This window comes from Mytilus edulis, chromosome 1 (genome assembly GCF_963676685.1).
Source record: "Mytilus edulis chromosome 1, xbMytEdul2.2, whole genome shotgun sequence".
Classification (NCBI taxonomy): Eukaryota; Metazoa; Mollusca; class Bivalvia; order Mytilida; family Mytilidae; genus Mytilus; species Mytilus edulis.
The window spans coordinates 52,138,243-52,162,138 of NC_092344.1; the positions used below are offsets into that span (position 1 = coordinate 52,138,243).

General features: G+C 32.5%; 1 protein-coding gene across 1 annotated transcript; it reads left to right on the forward strand.

The window, feature by feature from the left end:
- Positions 1-791: 791 nt before the first annotated feature.
- LOC139521904 (uncharacterized) lies at positions 792-19,186 on the forward strand. The gene is made up of 12 exons (XM_071315662.1): positions 792-952; positions 2,523-2,627; positions 3,219-3,380; positions 5,260-5,385; positions 6,030-6,197; positions 10,958-11,032; positions 12,688-12,931; positions 14,319-14,381; positions 14,915-14,977; positions 15,367-15,458; positions 15,837-16,008; positions 18,675-19,186. Exons 1-12 carry the CDS (start codon positions 815-817, stop codon positions 19,184-19,186), a joined length of 1,920 nt encoding a protein of 639 aa, XP_071171763.1. The 5' UTR covers positions 792-814.
- Positions 19,187-23,896: the final 4,710 nt, after the last annotated feature.

A 23,896-nucleotide genomic window follows, 5' to 3' on the forward strand; every position in this document is an offset into this window, starting at 1 on the left:
ATATATTGCCTTTTTTATAAACTAAATTCACTGATTGAAATTTCCATCTTGACTATTTTGAGACACAAAAAGAAATGGCTTAAAATGTCCCATCTCTAAATAGAATAGTCTATTCTGGACATTGGTCATGATGCATGAGGAAAGCAAGCTAGCTATCAGTCATTTAAATTTTACCTTTTAGGAATAGTGAAGATTTTTTTACTGGGTAGTTAAATGACCACCTGTTGATGAGCTCTCACAATACCTATTGTACAATTTAAATTTATTCTGGTCAGGCAATAGGTATTTAAATACCTCAAAGGTGATGGGATAATGACAGTAAAAGATGAGCATATATTCCATTCTGATCTTTTAATCTTCAATCAGTGAATTCTAGCCATCACGGTTCACCGTTCCAGGTGTGAAAAACTATGTATGATAAAGGGAAATGCATTAGCTCACTTTTAAATGAAGTATGACTTCTGATTACTTTTGTAACGATGAAATACTTAATTAATTTAATTGATTAAATTTATAAAAAATAATAGCCTTTTAAACACAGTGTAATGAACTTATAAAAAGGGGGCTAATATACCAGGTAAACCTACAGGTTGAAGTTGAATTTTCAAGAAGGAAGTATGCCATCATGATGAAACTCAATACACGTATGCATTTCGCTTGCACTAGTCCACATGGACTAATAATTGACTCAAAGGTCCAGATAAGATAACTGGTAATACAAATTTAAGACAGAAGCCAGAATCACTATAAGAAGAATATGTGATGTTTTATTAATTCTTAAGTTTTTAAATCAACCATATTATTCATCTAGGTTATGCCAGGAAATAAAAGTCTCAAGAAACCATTTGTTTCCAAGAGTGTCAGGTTTGATGCAACTACCTTGATAACCATGAGCCCACAGGGACGAATGTACATTTTGGCACTAGAACCTGTCCCCAGTGCATCAAGTATAGTAAGTTCTGATAAGAATGCTTATAATACATCCTGCATTGCAGGCACCCTATAGTTTTCACTTTATCCTTCTGTCACCTGTTAACAATTTGTTGTTAACACAAAAGCTTTGAAATCCTTACGAAATACAGACCTGAAATTTGACAGCACCAGAGTTTTACTCAAAATTGCATTTGGTAAATCATGAAAGTTCACAGCTTATTTTGATCTCTGCCAGCGTTTCCAATATATATGGGTTATCATTGCACTCGTCCCTTGAAGACAGCCTTAGAGATTATATGTTCGTATGAGCTCTGTACAGTGATACTGCATAGATGCCAACCATTATGATTTTGGCGTAGTTTTCCGATTTTGCGATAAAAACTACGCTATTACATTCAAAGTGGAATAGTTACAGATTACCAATCATCGTCGTTCAATTTTAAATTTGTAATACACGGATTTTTATCATTACTTTTCCGTCCTGGTCTGGTGTTTAGAAAATGCCAATGTAATGCTTTCGAATTCTCGAGAGTTATCAACCAATTGTTGAGTAACTAACTGACTTCCGAAGAGGCAAACTTGCATTTTATGAAGTAGCCTTTCTACCTTTCTCTACTTCTCCTTGACAAAACGAAAATGTACCAGTCGAGAACATCTGAACAATTATTTAATGCTACAGACAACATGTTAAATGACAAATTTTAGTGCACATCACTTAACAACCACTTGTCAGTAATTTTTATTGGTAAATGTAAGTTTATGAATGATAACTGAAAGCTTTTCAAAAATACGTAAAATTTGATAATTTGTTACTGATTGTGTTAAAACAGGGTTGGCATCTATGATACTAGACATATTATCACTCACAATTTAAAGGAAAGTTAAGCAAAATAGCTATAAAACCACATATAAATGCATCATCAGATAATCATAAAACTGGAGATAAATACTGTATACAACAGTGTTGACCGGGTACTAAATGTCCAATATTTTGTTTGTTCTCAGTAAAACATTCAGTTCTTTCTATTTGAATCAGTATTATATTTTGGAAAAACATTAATTCAAACTTTGGCAGTTTTGAATATTGGGACTTTTCACTGAGCACAGCACTGCAAATGTACTGCCTAAATAATTTCATAATGATGTTCATTTTCTGGATGTGTGCTAATGGAAGAGGTGGCTACGCCATGCTATGCGACCCCTCCTTACAAAAATTGATTTTGACCAGTAAAAATTAGCCAACACTTCATATAAACAAATAGACAAAAGCTTTAAAACTGTTTTTTGCAGTCATCCTGAAGATCTATTGAAATTGGCAAAAGTCCAGTAAAATTAAGTTTGGTCCAGTAAAAGTTGTTGATGAACTTGACTAGATGTCCAGTAAGTTTATCTAAAAAAATATCAAATTATGTCCGTTAAAAAGGTCTTTGGTCCAGTGAAGAACCTACTGTTTTCGTACTATTAGTTAAAAGTTTTTGGTGCAGTAGCACTGCCTAAAATCAGTGGTGGATGTTAAGCCTATAATTGTGCATATTCACTAGTTTCTCTTTAAAAGATTAATGAAATTTCTATTTCATTTGAATTTAAAGGAGAGCGATGAGGATGACAAGGAAAACAACTTGGATGGCATTGAGAACCACAAAGCAGGTGAAATGGAGTGTCATGAAGCTGACAGAAGCACTAGTGTCCATAGAGTAGGTTTTATGGCTTATTTTAATCTATTTGTGCCCCACAACTTGAAGTTTAGTTGCATATTTTTTAACCCTTATCTGTCAGTCTGTCCTATTTAGGGGATAACTATTCCCGCAGTTTTATGCTAGAATGTTTTTACCTGCATCACCTGTGGTGAAAGCAGGTCTAGTACTCACTCCGTCGGTCAGTCCCTCTGTCTGTCAGGTTTTAACTTAACGGGTGGTTTTTTTTCTACAAAGCTTGAGATATTGAGCTGAAATTTGAAATATGAGTCTACTATGATGAGTTACAGATCAAGTTTGCTGTTTGTTTGGGTCAACTGGTATTTGGCAAAATTACAGCCTATGGATTTAGAAAAAAAACAACAGTTTAATGCAAGAAAGATTTTGATTTGTCTTATGTTTGTTCATGTGTTGAAGATATGTATATTAGGATTTTATAGTTCACGTTAACAAAGTTTAGGTTGACTATTGGAGTACCCTTGGCGTTCTTGTTATATGGAGCTGATCAATTTCCAGTTGCTCTAGATAATTAAGTTTGTTGTATAGTTATTTGTTTTCCAATATACAGACAAGTGTTTGTTTTATTTTCAGACATGCCCAGCTGGTCACACTCTGGAAGGTCTTGGTAGTAACTGTCTTTGCTGTGAGCAAGACAGAGAGTATGCACAGGTTTTGGCTATTGACCGTGAAATAAGAAGAAGAGAGGAAGCAGAAAGGAGGCAAGCTACTGAAGCTGCTGAGGCAGTTGAATTAGTAAGTAATGTATATGCAGTGATGTGTGTGAGAAAGAATTATTCCCACAACTTTATACTTACATTTTTATACGCCCGGGCAATAACTCAAAAACACTTTCACCAATTTCCCTGAAACTTAAGTGAATTGTTATATCTACTGAGGTAAGCTCCCTTTTGTCTTTTTTTAATTTCAGATTTTTAGTTTTGGATTTATGGGGCTTTATTCATAAAAAAAGGGGGGATTTTCAACACTTTGGACAACAACTCAAAAAGGCTTTCACCAATGTCCATGAAACTTTGGTGAATTGTTTATATCTATTGATGTAACAAGTAGCACTTAATAAAATCTGATGAAAACATAAAATTTGTAAAATCTTTAGTTGAATTTAAAACATTAAATTTCTTGTAAAAAATAGGTTCCATGAATGTCATACGTTAGTACTTATTATTGAGTAGTTGCAAGGATGAAAGCACATTAGCAGTCCCTGAGATTCTAACTGTTCCCTGAGGCATATATCATTTTATGATAACATACTTTCATCACCTATTTCCTCATTTAGATCATAACTTTCAGTAGAGTCACTTTCACCATCTTCACTTTCACTGTTTCTTCTTGCTGCTCCTCATTGTCATTGTAGTCTTTTTTGTCATTTTTATATGCCCGTCGTCTTTCAGACGGGACGTATTATGGTATACCGTTGTCCGTCCGTTGTCCACACTTCAGACAATAACTCATATAAGCTCCCTTTCCATTTTTATACCACACGCAACGAGTTGCGGAGGGTATAATGTTTTTGATCCGTCAGTCCGTCCGTCAGTCCTGTTTCTTGTCATCGCAACTCCTCTCAAACCACATAACAGAATTCCACGAAACCTTTTTCAGATAATAAGGACATACTATGTAGTTGTGCATATTGACAGAAATTTGCGATTCAATTTTTTTTCTAGGAGTTACGCCCCTTTGAACTTATTTACTTTAATGTACTACTGCAACAGTTTGTCATCGCAACTCCTCTCAAACCACACAACAGAATTTCATGAAACCTTTTCAGATAATAAGGACATACTATGTAGTTGTGCATATCGACGGGAAATTGCAATTCAATTTTTTTCTAGGAGTTACGCCCCTTTGAACTTATTTACTTTAATGTACTACTGCAACAGTTTGTCATCGCAACTCCTCTGAAACCACATAACAGAATTTCATGAAATTTTGTAGATAATAAAGACATACTATTTAGATGTGCATATTGGCAGGAAATTAATTTTTCTTATACAATTTTTTTTTCTTAAACTTATTTAATTTCTCCAATGACAATTTGGGGACGTGGGGTATGTGAGCGTGCTCTGACACTAAGGTTCTTTAATATAAATATAAAAGGTACTTGGTACTCAGAAAGTGTGTTGTGAACAAGATAGAATGTATGGATGAAAAATTAAGACAACAAACTCAGTTAAATTTGAGGTAGCCTTAATAGTGCCAATTTTTTTGTGCATTTTTATTCATTATTTGACAGGGCTCACACTATTTCTAGTTGATCATATAAATTCATTAAAAGACAAGTTAAAAGAGCAACAGGCGTATCATGCGCTAAAGTGCAGCCTTTTATTATCCACTGCCGTGAAAAAAAAGAATTTTTATTTCACAACAGATTAAGTTAAAATTTTGACACACTTTTAAAAGCTGTATGCATTATAGCTTGAACAGTCTTAATTTCATCATTTTCATCCATTTTTTATATTTGGTAAATGCCTTTTACGTGATTGAAAATTGCAAAATTTTTCTTGTTAGTGTTCTAGAATTTGATGTTTCATTTGAACAGTAGTATCTAATCATGTTCACACAAGTGTTGATATTCTCATTCTCAAATTTTAACTTTACTTGCTTCCTATAACAGATAAGATTGAGGAGGCAAACAAGATTGCTCGCTGAGCAAACAGATTCAGATCATGGATTTGAAATAAAGATACGAACGCAAGAGGGAGTCCTGTCCAGAAAATTCTTGGAATGTCAGGACATTCAGGTAAATTTCAGTAAAATATGAACAGAAACAATGCAACTTGAACCCCTTTTGAACAAAGTTGGTTGTGCAGGGTCTGTAGATTTTCTGTTGTATTCTCTACATATTTTATACAAATCATGCAGGAGCTGCTCCATGCGTGTTAGGCAATTTCTTACAAATTCCACAGACAATTTATTGTGTGAATCAACATTTATTTTTAGAGTCCTCCCTTCCAAGTTGTCATTACAATGAACATGATGAATATTATAAATGGTTAAAAATGTGACCATATTGTCAATTCTGGCAATTTTGAGCTTGAATAAAACATTCAATAATGTCACAAAATGACGTCACTTTTCATTTTTGGAGAAATCAAAAATGAAAATTAGGAAAATCTTCATTTTCACAGAATTTGATACATAACGGATTCCAGAAGCATTCTGTCAAAATATCAGTTCATTTCTATAATTAACTTTAAAGATATTGGCATCTGAATTTAAATTCCAACGAAATTAATATAAGTGGGGCGTTTCTTTTGTTGGTTAGTATATTTCATTGTTTCAACAAGAATCATGAGCTCTAGGAATTAAATCACCAAATATATTGCAGTGACTATCAAAAGATTTTTTGAATAGAAGTTCATGATATTTTATTTTCTTCGTTAGGTGCTGATGGACTTCATTGGCTCACAGTCAAGTGCAACTGAGTTTTTTACTGTTAGGGGTGCAACAATGGAGATGGCACTAGAGTCGTCTTTGTCAGGCAAGCCATTGTCACACTTTGGGATAACTGGCCCAACGGTGCTAAATTCTGTCTGGATGACAGAAAGCGAGGTAAGAAAACTGAAGTTATATATTTGTACCCTTTTCATTTTAGTGTACTGCTTTATTATGTCCCAACCATGTACAGGATGTGACATATAGTGTTACCCTTGTCCATAAGTCAGTCCGTACATAACACTTTGGTTAAGGTCCATATCTCAGAAAGTAGACATGGTATAGTTATGGTACTTCACCTGTGGAAGTGTCATGGGTAGTGTGCCACGGTTCAGAAACTCTCAGGTCACTTTGACCTACATTTTATGCTTCATAGACTCTGGTTCAGTTCTTTTGAGTTGAGTTTATATCTGGGAAAGTACAATCTATGGGAGGGACATCTACAGGGTGCTGAATGGGACTTGCACTTTTTGTAATCAAAATCAATTTTGCGTTTACAAAATTCAAATCTGTCATTACAAAACCATTTTCGTCTTGCAAAACTATGTGATTCAGACTTGTTTTATGAGAACTTCAATTTTGTAATGATAAAAATTCTTTTTGTAGACAAAATTCTCTTTTGTAGATAAAATTCATTGTTTGAGAAACAAAATCGACTTTTGTGAGACAAAGATATACTTTTTTTGAGACAAATTTTGTCTCAACAAAATAGATTTTTGAGAGTCAAAATTCATTTTTGTTGAGACAAAATTGATTTTTGTGAAACAAAATTCACAAAAATGAATTTTGTCTCACAAAAGTCAATTTTGTCTCAACAAAAATGAATTTTGTCTCACAAAAATGAATTTTGTTTCACAAAACTCATTTTTGTGAGACAAAATTGACTTTTGTTGAGACAAAATTGACTTTTGTTGAGACAAAATTGATTTTTGTGAGACAAAATTGACTTTTGTGAGACAAAATTGACTTTTGTGAGACAAAATTGACTTTTGTGAGACAAAATTGACTTTTGTGAGACAAAATTGATTTTTGTGAGACAAAATTGACTTTTGTGAGACAAAATTCATTTTTGTGAAACAAAAGTGACTTTTGTCTCAACAAAATTGAGTTTTGTGAAACAAAATTCATTTTTGTGAGACAAAATTAATTTTTGTTGAGACAAAATTAATTTTTGTTGAGACAAAATTGACTTTTGTGAGACAAAATTCATTTTTGTGAGACAAAATTGACTTTTGTTGAGACAAAATTGACTTTTGTGAGACAAAATTGATTTTTGTGAGACAAAATTGATTTTTGTGAGACAAAATTCATTTTTGTGAGACAAAATTCATTTTTGTTGAGACAAAATTGACTTTTGTGAGACAAAATTGACTTTTGTTGAGACAAAATTGATTTTTGTGAGACAAAATTGATTTTTGTAAGACAAAATTCATTTTTGTGAACAAAATTGAGTTTTTTGAAACAAAATTCATTTTTGTGAGACAAAATTCATTTTTGTGAGACAAAATTCATTTTTGTTGAGACAAAATTGATTTTTGTGAGACAAAATTGACTTTTGTGAGACAAAATTCATTTTTGTGAGACAAAATTGACTTTTGTTGAGACAAAATTGATTTTTGTGAGACAAAATTCATTTTTGTTGAGACAAAATTGACTTTTGTGAGACAAAATTGACTTTTGTTGAGACAAAATTGATTTTTGTAAGACAAAATTCATTTTTGTTGAGACAAAATTGACTTTTGTGAGACAAAATTGACTTTTGTGAGACAAAATTCATTTTTGTGAGACAAAATTGACTTTTGTTGAGACAAAATTGACTTTTGTTGAGACAAAATTGATTTTTGTGAGACAAAATTGATTTTTGTGAGACAAAATTGACTTTTGTGAGACAAAATTCATTTTTGTGAGACAAAATTGACTTTTGTTGAGACAAAATTGATTTTTGTGAGACAAAATTCATTTTTGTTGAGACAAAATTGACTTTTGTGAGACAAAATTGACTTTTGTTGAGACAAAATTGATTTTTGTAAGACAAAATTCATTTTTGTTGAGACAAAATTGACTTTTGTGAGACAAAATTGACTTTTGTGAGACAAAATTCATTTTTGTGAGACAAAATTGACTTTTGTTGAGACAAAATTGATTTTTGTGAGACAAAATTGATTTTTGTGAGACAAAATTGATTTTTGTGAGACAAAATTGACTTTTGTGAGACAAAATTGACTTTTGTCTCAACAAAATTAACAAAATTGACTTTTGTCTCAACAAAATTGACTTTTGTGAGACAAAATTCATTTTTGTTGAGACAAAATTCATTTTTGTTTCAATTTTGTCTCACAAAAGTTGATTTTGTATGCAAATTAGTTCACAGAATCCAAACTTAACTAATTTTCGTTCAAAAATGACTTTTGTAGCCCATTTATCAAATACGGTAAGGCCTAAAAAAAAAAAGATCTGTATTACCGGTAACATCATCTTGAAAAATAGGTCAGTAGGTCTCTAAATTCTTATTTCTGATATTTTTTTTTTTTACATTGTTAATGAAATCTGGAAAATTATCATGGTTTTTCTCCAAGGATGGGTCTGTAATTAGTTTCAAATACCCAAAGTGCAGCCATTTGCAATGTTTTTGAAGCACCTGGTGTGCAAATTTCTTGGATTTAACCTATTTGGAATACCTTTTTAACATTAATAAAATGGTTTACTGGCTTTCTGTGACAATAGAGGCAAGGTAAATAAATTATTATGTTGATTAACAGAAGCCTGTGTCAAAAACAGGGTCGGTTGATACCTTTTTTGTTTTGATTAATCTAATAAAATAATTAGGGTCAGGGCTTAAAAACAGGGTCAGTTGGGTTACTGGAAACTTAGATTTTTTTGTCTGCCTAACAATAGTCAAGTCTGTGATACAAAATTGATTTTTTTCATGACAAAAGAAACTTTTGTCCACTGAAAGATAATTTTGTATGACAAAATTTAAATTTGTAGTATACTACAATTTTTATTAAACAGAACTCATTTTTGTTGAACAAAACTTACTTTTGTCCATAAAAATTTGAATTTTGAGTACAAAACCACAAGAGTCCTTTTCGGCACCCCAAAACATCTGGTTTTACACACACATTTTCTAGTTGGCAATGCTTTATCACTGCCTCACTACAACTATAAAAGTTTTTCTAGTCGCTTTCCACAAAGCAAGTTTTAATCATTTCTTCAGTTTACTGATGATATTAGTAGCTTTTAAATGAAAGTATATTTAACAGTGTGTGTATACGCTCGTCTTTTAGAAGGGACGTATTATGGTATACCATTGTCCGTCATCCGTCGTCCGCACTTCGGACAATAACTGAAAAACACTTTCACCAATTTCCATGAAACTTAAGTGAATTATTTATTTCTGTTGACGTCAGCTCCCTTTCGTTTTTTTTTTATTTCAGATTTTAAAGTCATAAGAAACGAGTGACCGATGAAAAATAATGTTCTTCCAATTCTTGAACCAATGCATACAAACATCATAAACTTAGTCTTCTGTGCTCGAATTTATCACTTTTTTCGTGTAAATTTCGTATAATTGTCAATTTTTTTTTCAATCGGTCAGTGTTGTCGTGAAAATATGGCAGGTAATTAAAGTTCGTGTTTTGAAGCCGAAGTTTAACGATTGTCACATGTTTGTCAACAATTGACGAAAAATAAACAAAAAAGCATGGAAATTGAGCACGTGTTTAACATGTATATTCAGATAATAGTTTATTTTAAGGACATCCATGCGTATTGTGGTCACCGGATTTTTACGAGATGGGTCACACTGAGGTCACCTTGCATACGGATAATATGTCGGGGGAATTGCTTGCTGGAAGGAAGCAATTCCAATAAGTAAACTTTTTCTAAATATGAATAAATTAAAGAATTTTCTTCAGAAAAAAGTATATGTACATAAGTTTTATAATGAGAACTATCCATTGAGTTATAAAAAACATATGCATTATTATTTTTTTATTTGAGGTTTCTTATGACTTTTAGTTTTGGATTAATGGGGCTTTATTCATAAAAAAAGGGGGATTTTTAACACTTTGAACAATAACTCAAAAAGGCTTTCACCAATGTCCATGAAACTTTGATGAGTTGTTTATATCTGTTGATTTAAGCTCCCTTTCAATTTTTATAAATTTCAGATTTTACATTTCCGTGTTATGAATTTTTATGCTTAAAAAGGGGGGGATTTTCCAATTTTGGACAATAACTAACACTTTCACAAAATTTTATGCAACTTTGTTAAATTGTTTATATCTATTGACATAAGCTCCCTTTCCATTTTTATAAATTTTAGATTTTACGTTTTCTTAAGAAATGAATTTTTATACTTATAAAAAGGGTATTTTATGCAACTTTGGTGAATAGCCTTAAGGTGGTACCTAACACCTGAACTAAAATTAATTTGGCTCGTTTAATTTTCTTAAAATTTTGACAAAGTATTTACTTTGACCCTTTGACAAAAATATAAAAAAATCAAAAAAATTGAACCAACCGTTTAATCAGAAAAATTACACTGATTACAGATTATATAGCAGTTTGACAAACACTCATTTTGATCATTGAGAAGCTTAATATTCCCTTAAGAACACAACGTCATTTAAACGTTCTGCTGAGTTATCTCCCTGCAGTGTTAGGTACCACCTTAATAGTGCCAAATTTTTTGTGCATTTTTATTTATTATTTTTTTTTTTGGGGGGGGGGGGGTATTTGACAGGGCTCACACTATTTCTAGTTGATCATATAAATTCATTTAAAGCATAAAAGACAAGTTAAAAGAGCTACGAGCGTATCATGCGCTAAAGCGCAGCCCTTTATTTTATATTGTTGCACTATTTTTTTTTTAGACAGCTGATAATGGTGAGCAGACATTTGCTGATACTTCAACTATTGGTAGTGCTTCTACTATTGAGACTATGAAGGTACTTAAACCTAGTAGATGTCGAGATATTTACAATAGATTGCAGCAATCTGAATAAATTCTTATTTCTTCACAATTCAAGATTTGATAACTTAAATAATAGAAAAATTAATCGAAATGGGAATTTGTCAAACTCAAAGGGACAACAACCCATCCAGCGAGTAAGAATAAATCACAGGAAGACACATCGGTCTTCAATGAATAGTGAGAAACCATCACACCAAGAGGTAGGACGTAGCCGGCCCTGAAACCTTTATGTAAACTGGTTCAGTGAAATGGGCTTCTTTCTAGACTTCACATACCTGTCAACTTTTGAAAATGCCCATGGGGGTTTTAGTGCGCGACAACAATTTCAAAGGTTGCAATTCTTTGCGATGACTATTTTGCGCGTGCTGTTTTGTGGTCTAGAAAAAGTGTCATATTTGTAAGATGAGCGTACATGCCTTTTTCTTAAGTTTATTTGCATGATTCTAGTTATTATATCAGTAGAAAATATGAACATGTAGCTGTAAGACCAGGAATTATTTTCATGTGTAAGAATACTAAATAGTTGTTGACTTTTCCAATTTAAAATTATACACAAAGACGGACCAGCTTTATCAGGTTGGGAACAACACCTAGGGATACCCCCTCAATGTTAGGACATTAAAAACCACTTTTTTTTCAGTACAAATGAGTACATGTAGATCATAAGATGTATAGTTCTTTGGGAAAAGTGTCTTCAAGTAATATGAATGTGTGCTCATTTGTACTTAAAAAGTGGTTTTTAATACCCTAACATTGAGGGGGTATCCCTAGGTGTTGTTCCCAACCTGATAGACCACAAAACAGCACGTGCAAAATAGTCATCGCAAAGAATTGCAACCTTTGAAATTGTTGTCGCGCGCTAAAACCCCCATGGGCATTTTCAAAAGTTGGCAGGTATGTTATCACAAAAAAAGATCAAAGGAAGAATCCACAAAATTGCGATAAATATTGTTATTCTTCTTTTCAGGCCACAATTTTTTCTCACAGGCAGAGTTCTGCCTGAACAGTTAAGATTGAAACTTATTTTGGTCAAAAAAGCTGTCATTGTCGTGAAAGCTGTCAAAACGCGTTAAAATGTTTTTAAAAAAATGGTCATTTATCTCCAAAACTGTTAAGCAGAATATGATGAAACTATGTATAATTGTTCAATAGGCTATGAAGGTGGAATTGATGGGAAAAAATAGTAAGAATTGTTGATATTTTGGCAACCATTTCGAAAGATGGGCTACAGATGGCTACAAACTCAACATTGTCTTTTTTCAACAAAAATTGATGTTTTGGCTAATTTTATGATTGTGAACAACATGCAGCCATCAAAAATTACCAGTGGCAACATCAACTATAGCTTGCAATTCTAGTTATGTTTGACATTGTTGCAAATTCAAATATAATATTAAGTCATATATTAAGTCATTATGACAGATAAATGTAATAAAAATTTATTAATTTACTTTTGTTGGGGCACTTTAGGGCTTGGTACATGGTGTGGATTGAAGACCATGGGGTGACCCCTGGATGAAAGTGTTTTTTTTTTTTTTGTGATTGATTCTGTATTCACTTATTTACTCCATATCATTTAATTTTCTCACATAATATTTAGAACATAGCACATAAGCAACTACTTTTCAGGAGCCTAGAAAAATAGATGATCTCATTGAAGCATGCAGTTTGAAGCTTGATCCGAACATATCAATTATCTCAATCCTGCGTGAAGATGCTATTGACACCCTTCTTGTGGAAGTTGCCCGTTTTAAGCCTGGATCAAGGTTACATATTGAGTTTGAGGCGGAGGATGGCTGTGATGGTGGAGGGTTATTGAGAGAGCTTAACAGCCTTGTCTTGAAACAGTGGGAGAAATCTTCTCTCAGCAATGGTAAGAGCAGAACTGGTTCCAAAATCCTCAACTTCAGGTTGATATTCTTCTTTTGACCTTTTTAACTGTATTAAAGCATATTAATAGACCTTTTTAACTGCATTATAGCATATTAATAGACCTTTTTAACTGCATTATAGCATATTATATAGACCTTTTTAACTGCATTATAGCATATTATATAGACCTTTTTAACTGCATTATAGCATATTAATAGACCTTTTTTAACTGCATAATAGCATATTATATAGGCCTTTTTAACTGTATTATAGCATATTAATAGACCTTTTTTAACTGCATAATAGCATATTAATAGACCTTTTTAACTGCATTATAGCATATTAATAGACCTTTTTTAACTGCATAATAGCATATTAATAGACCTTTTTAACTGTATTATAGCATATTAATAGACCTTTTTTAACTGCATAATAGCATATTATATAGACCTTTTTAACTGCATTATAGCATATTAATAGACCTTTTTTAACTGCATAATAGCATATTATATAGGCCTTTTTAACTGCATTATAGCATATTAATAGACCTTTTTTAACTGCATAATAGCATATTATATAGACCTTTTTAACTGCATTATAGCATATTAATAGACCTTTTTAACTGCATTATAGCATATTATATAGACCTTTTTAACTGCATTATAGCATATTAATAGACCTTTTTAACTGCATTATAGCATATTATATAGACCTTTTTAACTGCATTATAGCATATTAATAGACCTTTTTAACTGTATTATAGCATATTAATAGACCTTTTTAACTGCATTATAGCATATTAATAGACCTTTTTAACTGCATTATAGCATATTAATAGACCTTTTTAACTGTATTATAGCATATTAATAGACCTTTTTAACTGTATTATAGCATATTAATAGACCTTTTTAACTGTATTATAGCATATTATATAGACCTTTTTAACTGCATTATAGCATATTATATAGACCTTTTTAACTGCATTATAGCATATTATATAGACCTTTTTAACTGTATTACAAAATTGAGAATGGAAATGGGGAATGTATCAAAGAGACAACAACCCGACATTTTATCATCAAAATTATGGTTTTTAGTAGAGTTAACCAAGTCAAATAGACATATACTCCATAATGTTTCCTCCCATTTTCCTCAGCATCTGTAAATCACAGCTGCAATGCAACGCAGGTGCAGAAATCGATTGGTCTTGTTTAAGCATAGATGACTACATGAACCTATGAAATCAGTACCTGCTTACTCAGAAAAACATCTAATATTCTTTCTGAAATTAAGCAAAGAGTCTGCTTATTTATAGAGTTAAGCAAGTAGCTTCAATAATTTGTCCTTAAAGCATATAAATGATGCCATGATTTTTTTTTGGACATTAGCTTCTGGTAGCGGTTTCTCCATAAATGCTTCTGCCTTAGACAACCAGGACTTTCAAACCCTATGTTGGTAGTACAGTTGCCCAGGTATAGTTCTTTTCAATACGACTTTGATATGTTGGTACTTCTTGATTTATAGGACATGAGTTGAATAACATTTCATTATTCATGCCCAATGAAGTATAGTTCTTTGTAAGAAGAATTGGATAGTCCGTTGAATTGCTATAAATAAACATGAATAAAAAATTCAACTTGGCTCTCCAACATGTCTTAGTTTTGGGTAATACTGTGGATTCATTTATTTTTGTGTGTATTAATTTTTGTGGATCGCTGAAAATATGCATATTCGTGGATCTTAGATTTCATGGTTTTGCCAATCTCTGTTTACAAAGCCTATTGAAAATATGATAGTCACTGGACATTTGAATTTCGAATTTGTGGTTCACGAAACCCACGAAAATTGGTATCCAACGAACAATAAAGATTCCACAGTAAACATTTTTCCAATTATCATTTCATCAAGCTTTAGAATTGATGTAACTTTGTTGTCATTCAGCAACCTAACTTCTGACTGTCAATGCCTCTGATATGTGACTTAGATAACCCTGATGCTGAAAGTCGAGCAGCATCATACTCAGGGTCATGCATTCATTTTACAAGCAGTATGAAGATGAATTATTTTTTTAACAGTAATGTGCTGTTATCATACTTGACAATTTCATTAATATCAGTTAATAAGAAATTCAGAGACATCATGACTAAATAAATGTGGCACTCAGAGAACAGAATTTTGAGGAAACTGGTAAGAGATTTATTAATAATCTGCAGAGTTTTGTATTTCATCATTTTGAACAATAATACTAGGAACTTGTAGGAGGTATACAAAAATTATTGTATAGAATAAGAATTTGGGCAGGATAGTCAGAAACCAATTATAACACTATCCTAGGGGTTAGTACATGTTTGTACTTCATGTGTTTAGCACTGCACTACAAGGCTAACATTCTATACTACTAATTTTAGGGCACAGTTGGCTTGCCTGTATTTACAGAGCCTTTAGCTAAGTTTATTATTAAAGGCAGTCTAGGAGAAGTGACAAAGCAACACTTTGAAACAAAGGAGCAGCAACAGTTAGCAGAAAAGGTAAAGAGGGGGTATATAAAGAAATTTTTTTAGATTCTATTGTAATTACTTTCTGTATAGGTAAGAAGTTCTGACGTGGTAATTATAAGGGTAAATATTTCTTCTTTAAAATGTTTCACAGTGGTTACTTGTTCTTGTGAGAGAAAAAGTTTTTTCAGAGGTCACAAAGTAATATCTCTTTGGTTCCCACATTCTGGTAGATTTTGAACAGCTCTGATATAAATATCCACATTCTTTCCAAATTTTCATATAAAATACTTTTTTTTTGGAAAGTGTCATTCTTTACACCAACTGGCTACAACCATTCTTGGAAGGCTGTTAATTTATAATTGGAGGTATTAGTATTTACATTCTAATGTTACCATGGTCTTTTTACAGGTTCTGAATTGCAAATTAGATGAGATAGATGACATTGTGGATAGGCTTTCAATTGGTTGTTCGAAGCCTTCCTCAGCCCTGTGTGAGGCTGACAGAAAATGCTGGCTCCGAGGCCTCTACAGGAGAGATGTGCTGTCCATGCAGTTGCCTGCCATCATGGATTTTCAGAGAGGCAAGTTTGTTAGTGAGATTTATATATATGGTCTAGCATGACGGCTGCAGTGCAGGCGATTTGGTGTCACGATATCACAGTAGCATGGGTTCGAATCCCGGCGAGGGAAGAACGAAAAATTTGCAAAAGCAAATTAACAGATCTAACATTGTTAGGTTGATGTTTAGACGAGTTGTATATATATATATATATATTATATATATATATATATATATATATATATGTGTATACAACTCGTCTAAACATCAACCCAACAATGTTAGATCTGTGAGTTTGCTTTCGCAAATTTTTTTGTTCTTCCCTCGCCGGGATTCGAACCCATGCTACTGAGATACCATGACACCACAACGCCTGAATTGCAGCCGTCCTGCTAGACCACACAACCACCTGGGCTTCACAATAATAAAGCTTTCGATGGCCATGTGTTACCTTTCCTCATCAGTTTTAATCTAGCTGCGTACTACAGTACATGATATATAAGGCATGGAGAGGAGATGCATGGATATACATATGTGTATATATATAACTGATGTGGAAAGTTAACACCTGGCCACTGAAAGCTTCATTTTTATGAAGCCTAGATGTTCATGAGGTGTAGCGGGACGGCTGCAGTGCAGGCGATTTGGTGTCACCATATCTCGGTATCATGGGTTCGAATCCCATCGAAGGAAGAACAAAAAAATTGTGAAAGCAAATTTACAGATCTAACATTGTTAGGTTGATGTTTAAACGAGTTGTATATTTTCAGATATATATATAGGGTGGAGAAGTCTTAACTTGTATATATATATTATATAGGCGTAAAAAATAATTTTCACATGTGCAGATGTATATATTCATTAAATAAAATAGTGAAATAAGTTAAAAAGTTAAGTTGAATGGAACTGTTAACTATTAACTTATTTTACTATTTTATTTAATGATATATATATTGTGTACATGTTGTATCTACTTTAGTCTCCTTAGGTAGATTCATGGTATACTGCCATCTTGGATTGTACAATCACAGTACAAAATCGGTCTAGTTATTTGCCTAAATCTGCAAATATGGAGACAGATTTGCAATTCAATGGGTTAGAATGTTTTTTTCTATTTAAAGGAAATTTGTAAATTAATTGTATTGTACAAAATACTTTAACAAATATCATTTTTTGTGGTTTTAAAATCATTTTTTTTCAAAATGAGCCATTCAAGGGGAGATAACTCTTTTAGTACAAAATTTATACTGGGCTAATGGGAATTTTTTTATTTTTACTTGTAGCAAGAAATCAAGTTCGGTGACACCATGTTTTCTTTTTATTTTCTTAAAACATATTATGAAACCTTTCTTCTTACAATTTATTTCAAAATTCTTTTTATGCACACTATTTTTTCATGAACAAACTAACCAAATTTTGGCAATTTTCAAAGACTCAAAGCTTGAAAAATAGCACAGTGACCCCTACTTTTTATTAAATTTTTGAAAAGAGCATAGTAAAATCTTCATTTTGGCAAATTATAAAAAAAAAATGTCTCAAATAATATATACTTGTGATCTACCTAGCTGCACAAAAGAATTCACTGAAACTCTCTGAGAGTCTGTCTCCTACTATTTTATATTTTGACATGTTTGATGACTGTGAACTTAGGGGTTTCCCATGGCAAAACATGAACTCCACTATTAAAGCCTATAGGTTGTTCATTTTGCAAATGTCTATGCAACAACTCGTAAACTTATCTTCTGATTTCAGTTTTATAAGACCACAAAAAGTTATGTTATGAGGTCTGTGTTTGTTGTTGTCCATTGACTTGAGTCTTTTTCAAATTTCAACACAATGTTCCTCGTGACAATGTGAACACAAAAAAGGGGCCCAAAAGGGTGGAAAATCAAATGCTGTTTAAAAGTAGGGTTGTAATATATCATTGGAAAGGTAATACTTTACTAAAATTATATTTTTGAGGATCCCAACCTTTTCTGCTGTGCAGAAAGATGTCAAAAGGGTGAAAATCAAAAATTGTTAAAAAGTGGGGTTGTAATATATTAACTTGTAGATTACAAAAATTAAATTTTCAAGGATCCTGACCCTTTCTGCTGAGAAAAAAGGAGCCCCAAAATATTTTTTTTAAAGCAGTGTTGTAATAAATCATAGCAAAAGTATAAAGTTATAGATAATAAAAAGGAAAAATTTGAGGATCTAGACCTCCTTTCCATCGAGAAAAATGGGTCCAGAAGTGTTCTCACTCAGACATCCAGTTGGCATTTGCAGATTATTTCTAAATTTCAGTGTTGTTTTTAGCACACCTGGCCAATAGCCTATGTAAACTTTTGCCATCACTCTGCCTCTTTCTTCCTTTGTCTTAAACTTTTTCAAACGTTAACTCCTCTGAAACTACTAGGTGGAATATGATTAGCCTACTAAACAAAGTTGATAAACTCCCATAACTCCTGTCAAAATAATTGAACAGTGATGATGTTGGAACTTGTCCAAGGTATTAGTGGTAGTAACATGTGGTATAAATTTTATAAAATTCAGTTGAGTAATGTCAGCATGAGAGCTCTTACAAAAGTGTGATAGACAGACAGACACATGGAGGCTAGCATTGCTATGTCCCTGTTCCGCATTACCGCAGGAAAAAAAAAGAAAGCAGGTGGTATGACTAATATTTTATTTATTTTTTCTTTCCAGGTCTGCAACCATTCCTCTCAGTCTGGAAATCAACGCCAGAGGCAGAGGAAGCTGCATTGCATTTTTTGAGCCTTGACCTCATTCCCAAAAAAAACCAGAACGAGTTCTTAGAACTCTTCAAGCTAAATAAGTATGGTGCATGTGGTTCTCAGCTGGCAAGACAAGAGGACAAGGCATATGTCTATTTCAAGTCCTTCCTGAAAGATGCGTTCGCAGGGCTTGCTTTGTGCAAATCAGAATCACCACGTAGCGACTATGAGCCTGCCAAGGAGGATTTGCAAATCTCAGCTGAGGAAGTTTTGCGCTTCTTCACCGGCAGCACCATGGAACCTCCAGGAGGATTTTATAAGCCAATACTCATCCACTTTGATCCCAACTTCAAAAGTCCAAAAATAAGCACCTGTGCGCTGAATGCAACATTCCCCTTAGATTTAAAAGCACAAACTCGAAAAGCTGGGGAACGTTACTGCAAGTGGATGGTAATGGGAGATGGGTTTGGTCTTAGTGACTGAATAGTGAGATCTTAACCTTTACAGCAAAATAATTGCCATTTGATTAAAGAAACTTTATATTATTTTTTGTTACAGATTAACACAAAAAATGTGTTTCGGTTTTTTGATAGATGCTTTTTGGTGTGGAGAAAAAGATAAGTCAATCAATAATCAGTGTAACATCCTTTGATGTATACATATTGTATTACAGTACTCATTGAGTCTCATCAGAGCACTACTTCTGACTATTTGTTGCCATAAGCAAGTAAATGTATTTTAGAAGTCGGTTACAGACTCCACAATTAAAGGTGGCATTAATTCGTTTGAATTTCAGTTGAACAGTTTTTGTTTGTGTTAATTTATGTATGGTGTTTATATATTATGGTTTTCTCGTAAGTATTTCTGATTTACTGCTGAAAATGAAGGCGTAATTTGAAGTTTATTTTTGTCCAGGCCTTTTATAGTCCAGTCAATTGAGCATAAATTTGACCTTAACCTTAAAGTTATTGCAACAGAAGATTTTTTAGTTTTAATCTTTAGCATATTATACCCCAAATATACACAGAAAAAGTCAAACAAGATCTAATTTGTGGAAGACTAAAAAATCACGATTTTAATATTCCTATGGAGATTTGCATTGAAAATGAGAGATAAGTCTGCAAAAAAAAAGGAATATCAATACAAATTGGAACAAAATTATAACTTTACCGTTTCTATTCATCAGAATGTATTGATTCTTGATATTTTAGCCGTCTATATAGAGAATAACAAACAGCTCTAAAAGTGTTTTCATATCTTTAATCAAGCTACAACCAAGATTTCAAAATTCATTAGTTGACCATTTATTAATTTTTTCAACTTGTCATGGTAAAGAATATCAAACTTCATAAAAATAATTAAGCATATATTCTTCTTTTTGGGCTTTAAAGTTTCTTTAAACAAAGAAGTTGCCGAACAAATATAATTTACAGAAATAAACCATACCAAATTTTCACATTATTATTTCAAAATGGTCATAAAGCAACACATTTGCTATTTCTTTAATGAAAAATGTGCAAAAAAAAATACCCATAACACTTTGGTTTTGTGCATTTCATGAGCAGAAGATTATATAATATAGTCAAATAAGAACTTATAACCCCGTCAAAGTTTCATACTTTATGTGAATTTTAAGAAAATCAACAAAAAATTGACAACAAAAAAAGACTTGTTTTTAGTTATCTCCCCTTTCCAATGTTAATTTCCATAGGAAATTAAAAATGCTGATTTTGAGCTTTCCTCAAGTTAAATTTTATGGGACTTTTTTCTGTTTATATTTGTGGCTTAATGCTATAGATTAGAACTAAAACATTTTCTGATGCAATTAGTTCGAGGTTAAAGCTTAATTTGACTGGACTAGTATGGTACATTGTCCATTGGTAAACATCTTCATATTGATCAATTGTACATTGTAATCTATTTTTGATGCACTCCACCATCAACTTCCTGTCTTTGCTGGAATTGAGTTTTTTTTCAGTGAATGAGATGTTTTATGGATAACTTTCATCACAAACAAAAAAATAAAATGGAATGATATCAAAATTTGATACATAGCTTCACATTCATCAGTTTCATGAAGTAAGCCATTTTAATTTTACCATAAGTAACAAAGTTGCGGAGGGTATAATGTTTTTGACCTGTCCATCTGTCTTTCATCACTCTCTCTGTCCGTCCTTCAGTTCTGTTCTCGTCATCACAACTCCTCTGAAACCACACAACAGAATTTCATGAAACTTTGAAGATAATAAGGATGTAGATGTGCATATCTACAGGAAATTTCGATTCTATTTTTTTTCTAGGAGTAATGCTCTTTAACTTGTAATTTTTGCCTAAATATACTTCTGCAACAGTTTGTCATCGCATTTCCCCTGAAACCACACAACAGAATTACGTGAAACTTTGTAGATGTGCATATTGACAGGAAACTATGATTAAATTTTTTTTCTGGGAGTTATGCCCCTTTAACTTTGAATTTTCGCTGAAATTTAATACTGCAACAGTTTGTCATCACAACTCCTCTGAAACCACACATCAGAATTTCATGAAACTTTGTAGTTAATGAGGACATAATATGTAAATGTGCATATCCACAAGAAATATTTTATCAGTTGACTTTTGTAGAGTTATGAGTCTTTGACCTTAGGAATCTGTGAAGATTTTGTGTGTCCAGTGAGAATATGGGGGCGTGGGGTATGTGAGCATGCTCACAAAGGTTCTCTAACTGCTGTCCAACTTTGAGGGGGGATATACCTAGTAGTGCTAGCACATGACGGGCATCTTTCATGCTTCAGTTATGTTTACATTGCTTTACATTCATTTATGTTTTGATTCAAATTTTAAGAACTATCTGTTATTTAAGAAATAATTTTATTTGTTGGAAATTTTAACATGGCCTTGATATTCCCATTTAAGGTAGTTAATTAAGGATGATAGCCTTGCGCATCCAATCTGCGCAATTTGGAATTATTCATAACCAATATACTTTTGTTATGATTATTGGTACAAAATATCAAAAATAATATATTTGATTTGAAAAATACACGAATCATATTGAATTAATGCTTAATTTGTAAAATTGTACATTTTTTGGATTTTACAAAAAAGGGAAATAATTCGCATATATTGTGCAGGAGTGCCTTTGTTTTACTTCACTTTCCACAAAATATAAGCAATGGACCAATGTATTAATTAGTAATATTTTATAAGCATATTATGTAAGGCTACTATTCTAGAAAGTTCTTTGACTATATAGGTAACAAAATATTTATATTTTTGCAGAAAATTACTTTGAAAGTATTATCTCCCCTTTCCTGCCAAACACAAATTACTATATATTTTATGCTGTAACTTTTGACATATCAATTTTTATGACTCTAATTTGAAGCTATCTATTAAATCAACATATACTTAAAAGTTTGAGGAATATTCTTTGTCCTGTTTGAGAGTTATATCACCTTAGTTGTAAAATTTCGGTATTTCCATATCCAGGGTAAAATCAAGAATTTTAAAGGATGATTTCATTTATGTTAACTGTGACATAGGTTGTCAGAACTTAATTTTGTTCAAAACAAATATTACACCTAAAAACAAAACATGACAAGTGGGTTTATAATTCCACAACCAGTACCCTTGCTCCTTCTTTTCGCTACTAGGACCTTTCAGTTGATTATTAATGCATATGTAAAAGGTAAAAGTCCCAAACATGGTCCATTTTTAAAGCTCTGTATCTTTTAAAGTATATCCCTGACCCCAAAGTTTCTTTGCAAATTTTGATTGCTCATTGAACAAAGTTTTATTATACAAAATCTTGTTCACATTATATGGCAATGATCAAGACCCCCCCCCCCCCCCCCAAAAAAAAAAAACTACCTTAACCCTGAGCGGTAGTTAGTGGTTAAATAATGAATATAAAGGACCAGGTCATCTTAAAATGACAACAAATTAACTTTTTCAGGAAACAATATCTATATAAACAACACATCTTATTGTAATCCACCACAAACAAAAGTATTAAAATGCGCAGCTACGAAAAGTGGTTTATTGAGCATTTAAACAGAGTTTAGCCATAAAGCAATTACAGCAAATCATATTAGAATGCATTACTCGAAATATCAATCATATCACAATATTATGAGTTACATTAAACTTAAAACTTTTGAATGTATAAATGTTGTTTTGATTATCATTTATGTTTGAAGTTGTTATCTGATGTTTTTTTGAATATGCATTGATTTATAATAATAAACTGTACGGTAATTTCTATGTTGTTGAATTGATTTATATACATTAAATCCTTCAAGGCATAACATTTCCTTGGCTTCAATTTGAGAGTATGGCTGGCAAAGTGAAAAGATTGGTAATCAACAATTACAAAGTTTACCTCTTTATGGAACATCAGTTGAAAGTAAATCATTCAATTGTAAAATATAGTTCATACCCACGGTCCACCCAATTGTAGACAAAAAGCAAATTCTGCTCATGTACCACCCCTAAAGCATACATGATCCGATCATGCATAGTTGCTGAGATATGAACTCAGATGTAAATGTACGGGAAATGTAGGTCACAGTGACATAACTTTGTCTGGATGCAGATGTATCATCCCAATGCATGCACATGCAAGGTCAAAGCATGATCCTATAATGTGAATTGCTGAGATATGAACTTCGATGTAAACTTTAATGTAAATTAAGTAAGTCATTCATTCAAGCGGAAAATGTAGGTCACAACGACTTAATTTTGACTGGATGCTGATGTTTCATCCCTAGCGCATACATGTGCACGCAAGGTTACATGATCCTTCCATGTATAGTTGCTGAGATATGAACTCGGACGTTAACTTGAATGGAGACATAGACGCTTGCACCTTGAGGCGAACAAAAAAAATAACTTGGGCACTGCCAGGCTACGATTACTCTTGAGTAGTAAAAATAAAAAAAATATTAGGATTGATTAGCAGACTAAATGCATACCGGCATGGGTATGCATTGTAGGGAAAGGAATCGAATATTTCTGGGTGTAACAAAAACATAGGTTATGTACAGTTACTTCCTCTTGTTGTTATTCCCATGTACGACAAACTGAGACATAAAATACTGTTGGCTCACTGTGTTGAAATATATAGTTAGTCATTGCAGATAAAGGGTCATCTTCCCAAGTCTAGCGCTGTCGATCCGCTACTCTGAATAACCA

What these genes read in the sequence shown, in the direction of transcription:
- LOC139521904 (XM_071315662.1), top strand. Translation starts at nt 815, where the DNA reads ATGCCAGGAAATAAAAGTCTCAAGAAACCATTTGTTTCCAAGAGTGTC. An exon ending in GAAGCACTAGTGTCCATAGA is followed by an intron (nt 2,628 to 3,218) that starts GTAGGTTTTATG and finishes TTTTATTTTCAG; the next exon opens with ACATGCCCAGCTGGTCACAC. An exon ending in ATGCATTCATTTTACAAGCA is followed by an intron (nt 14,978 to 15,366) that starts GTATGAAGATGA and finishes CTGTATTTACAG; the next exon opens with AGCCTTTAGCTAAGTTTATT.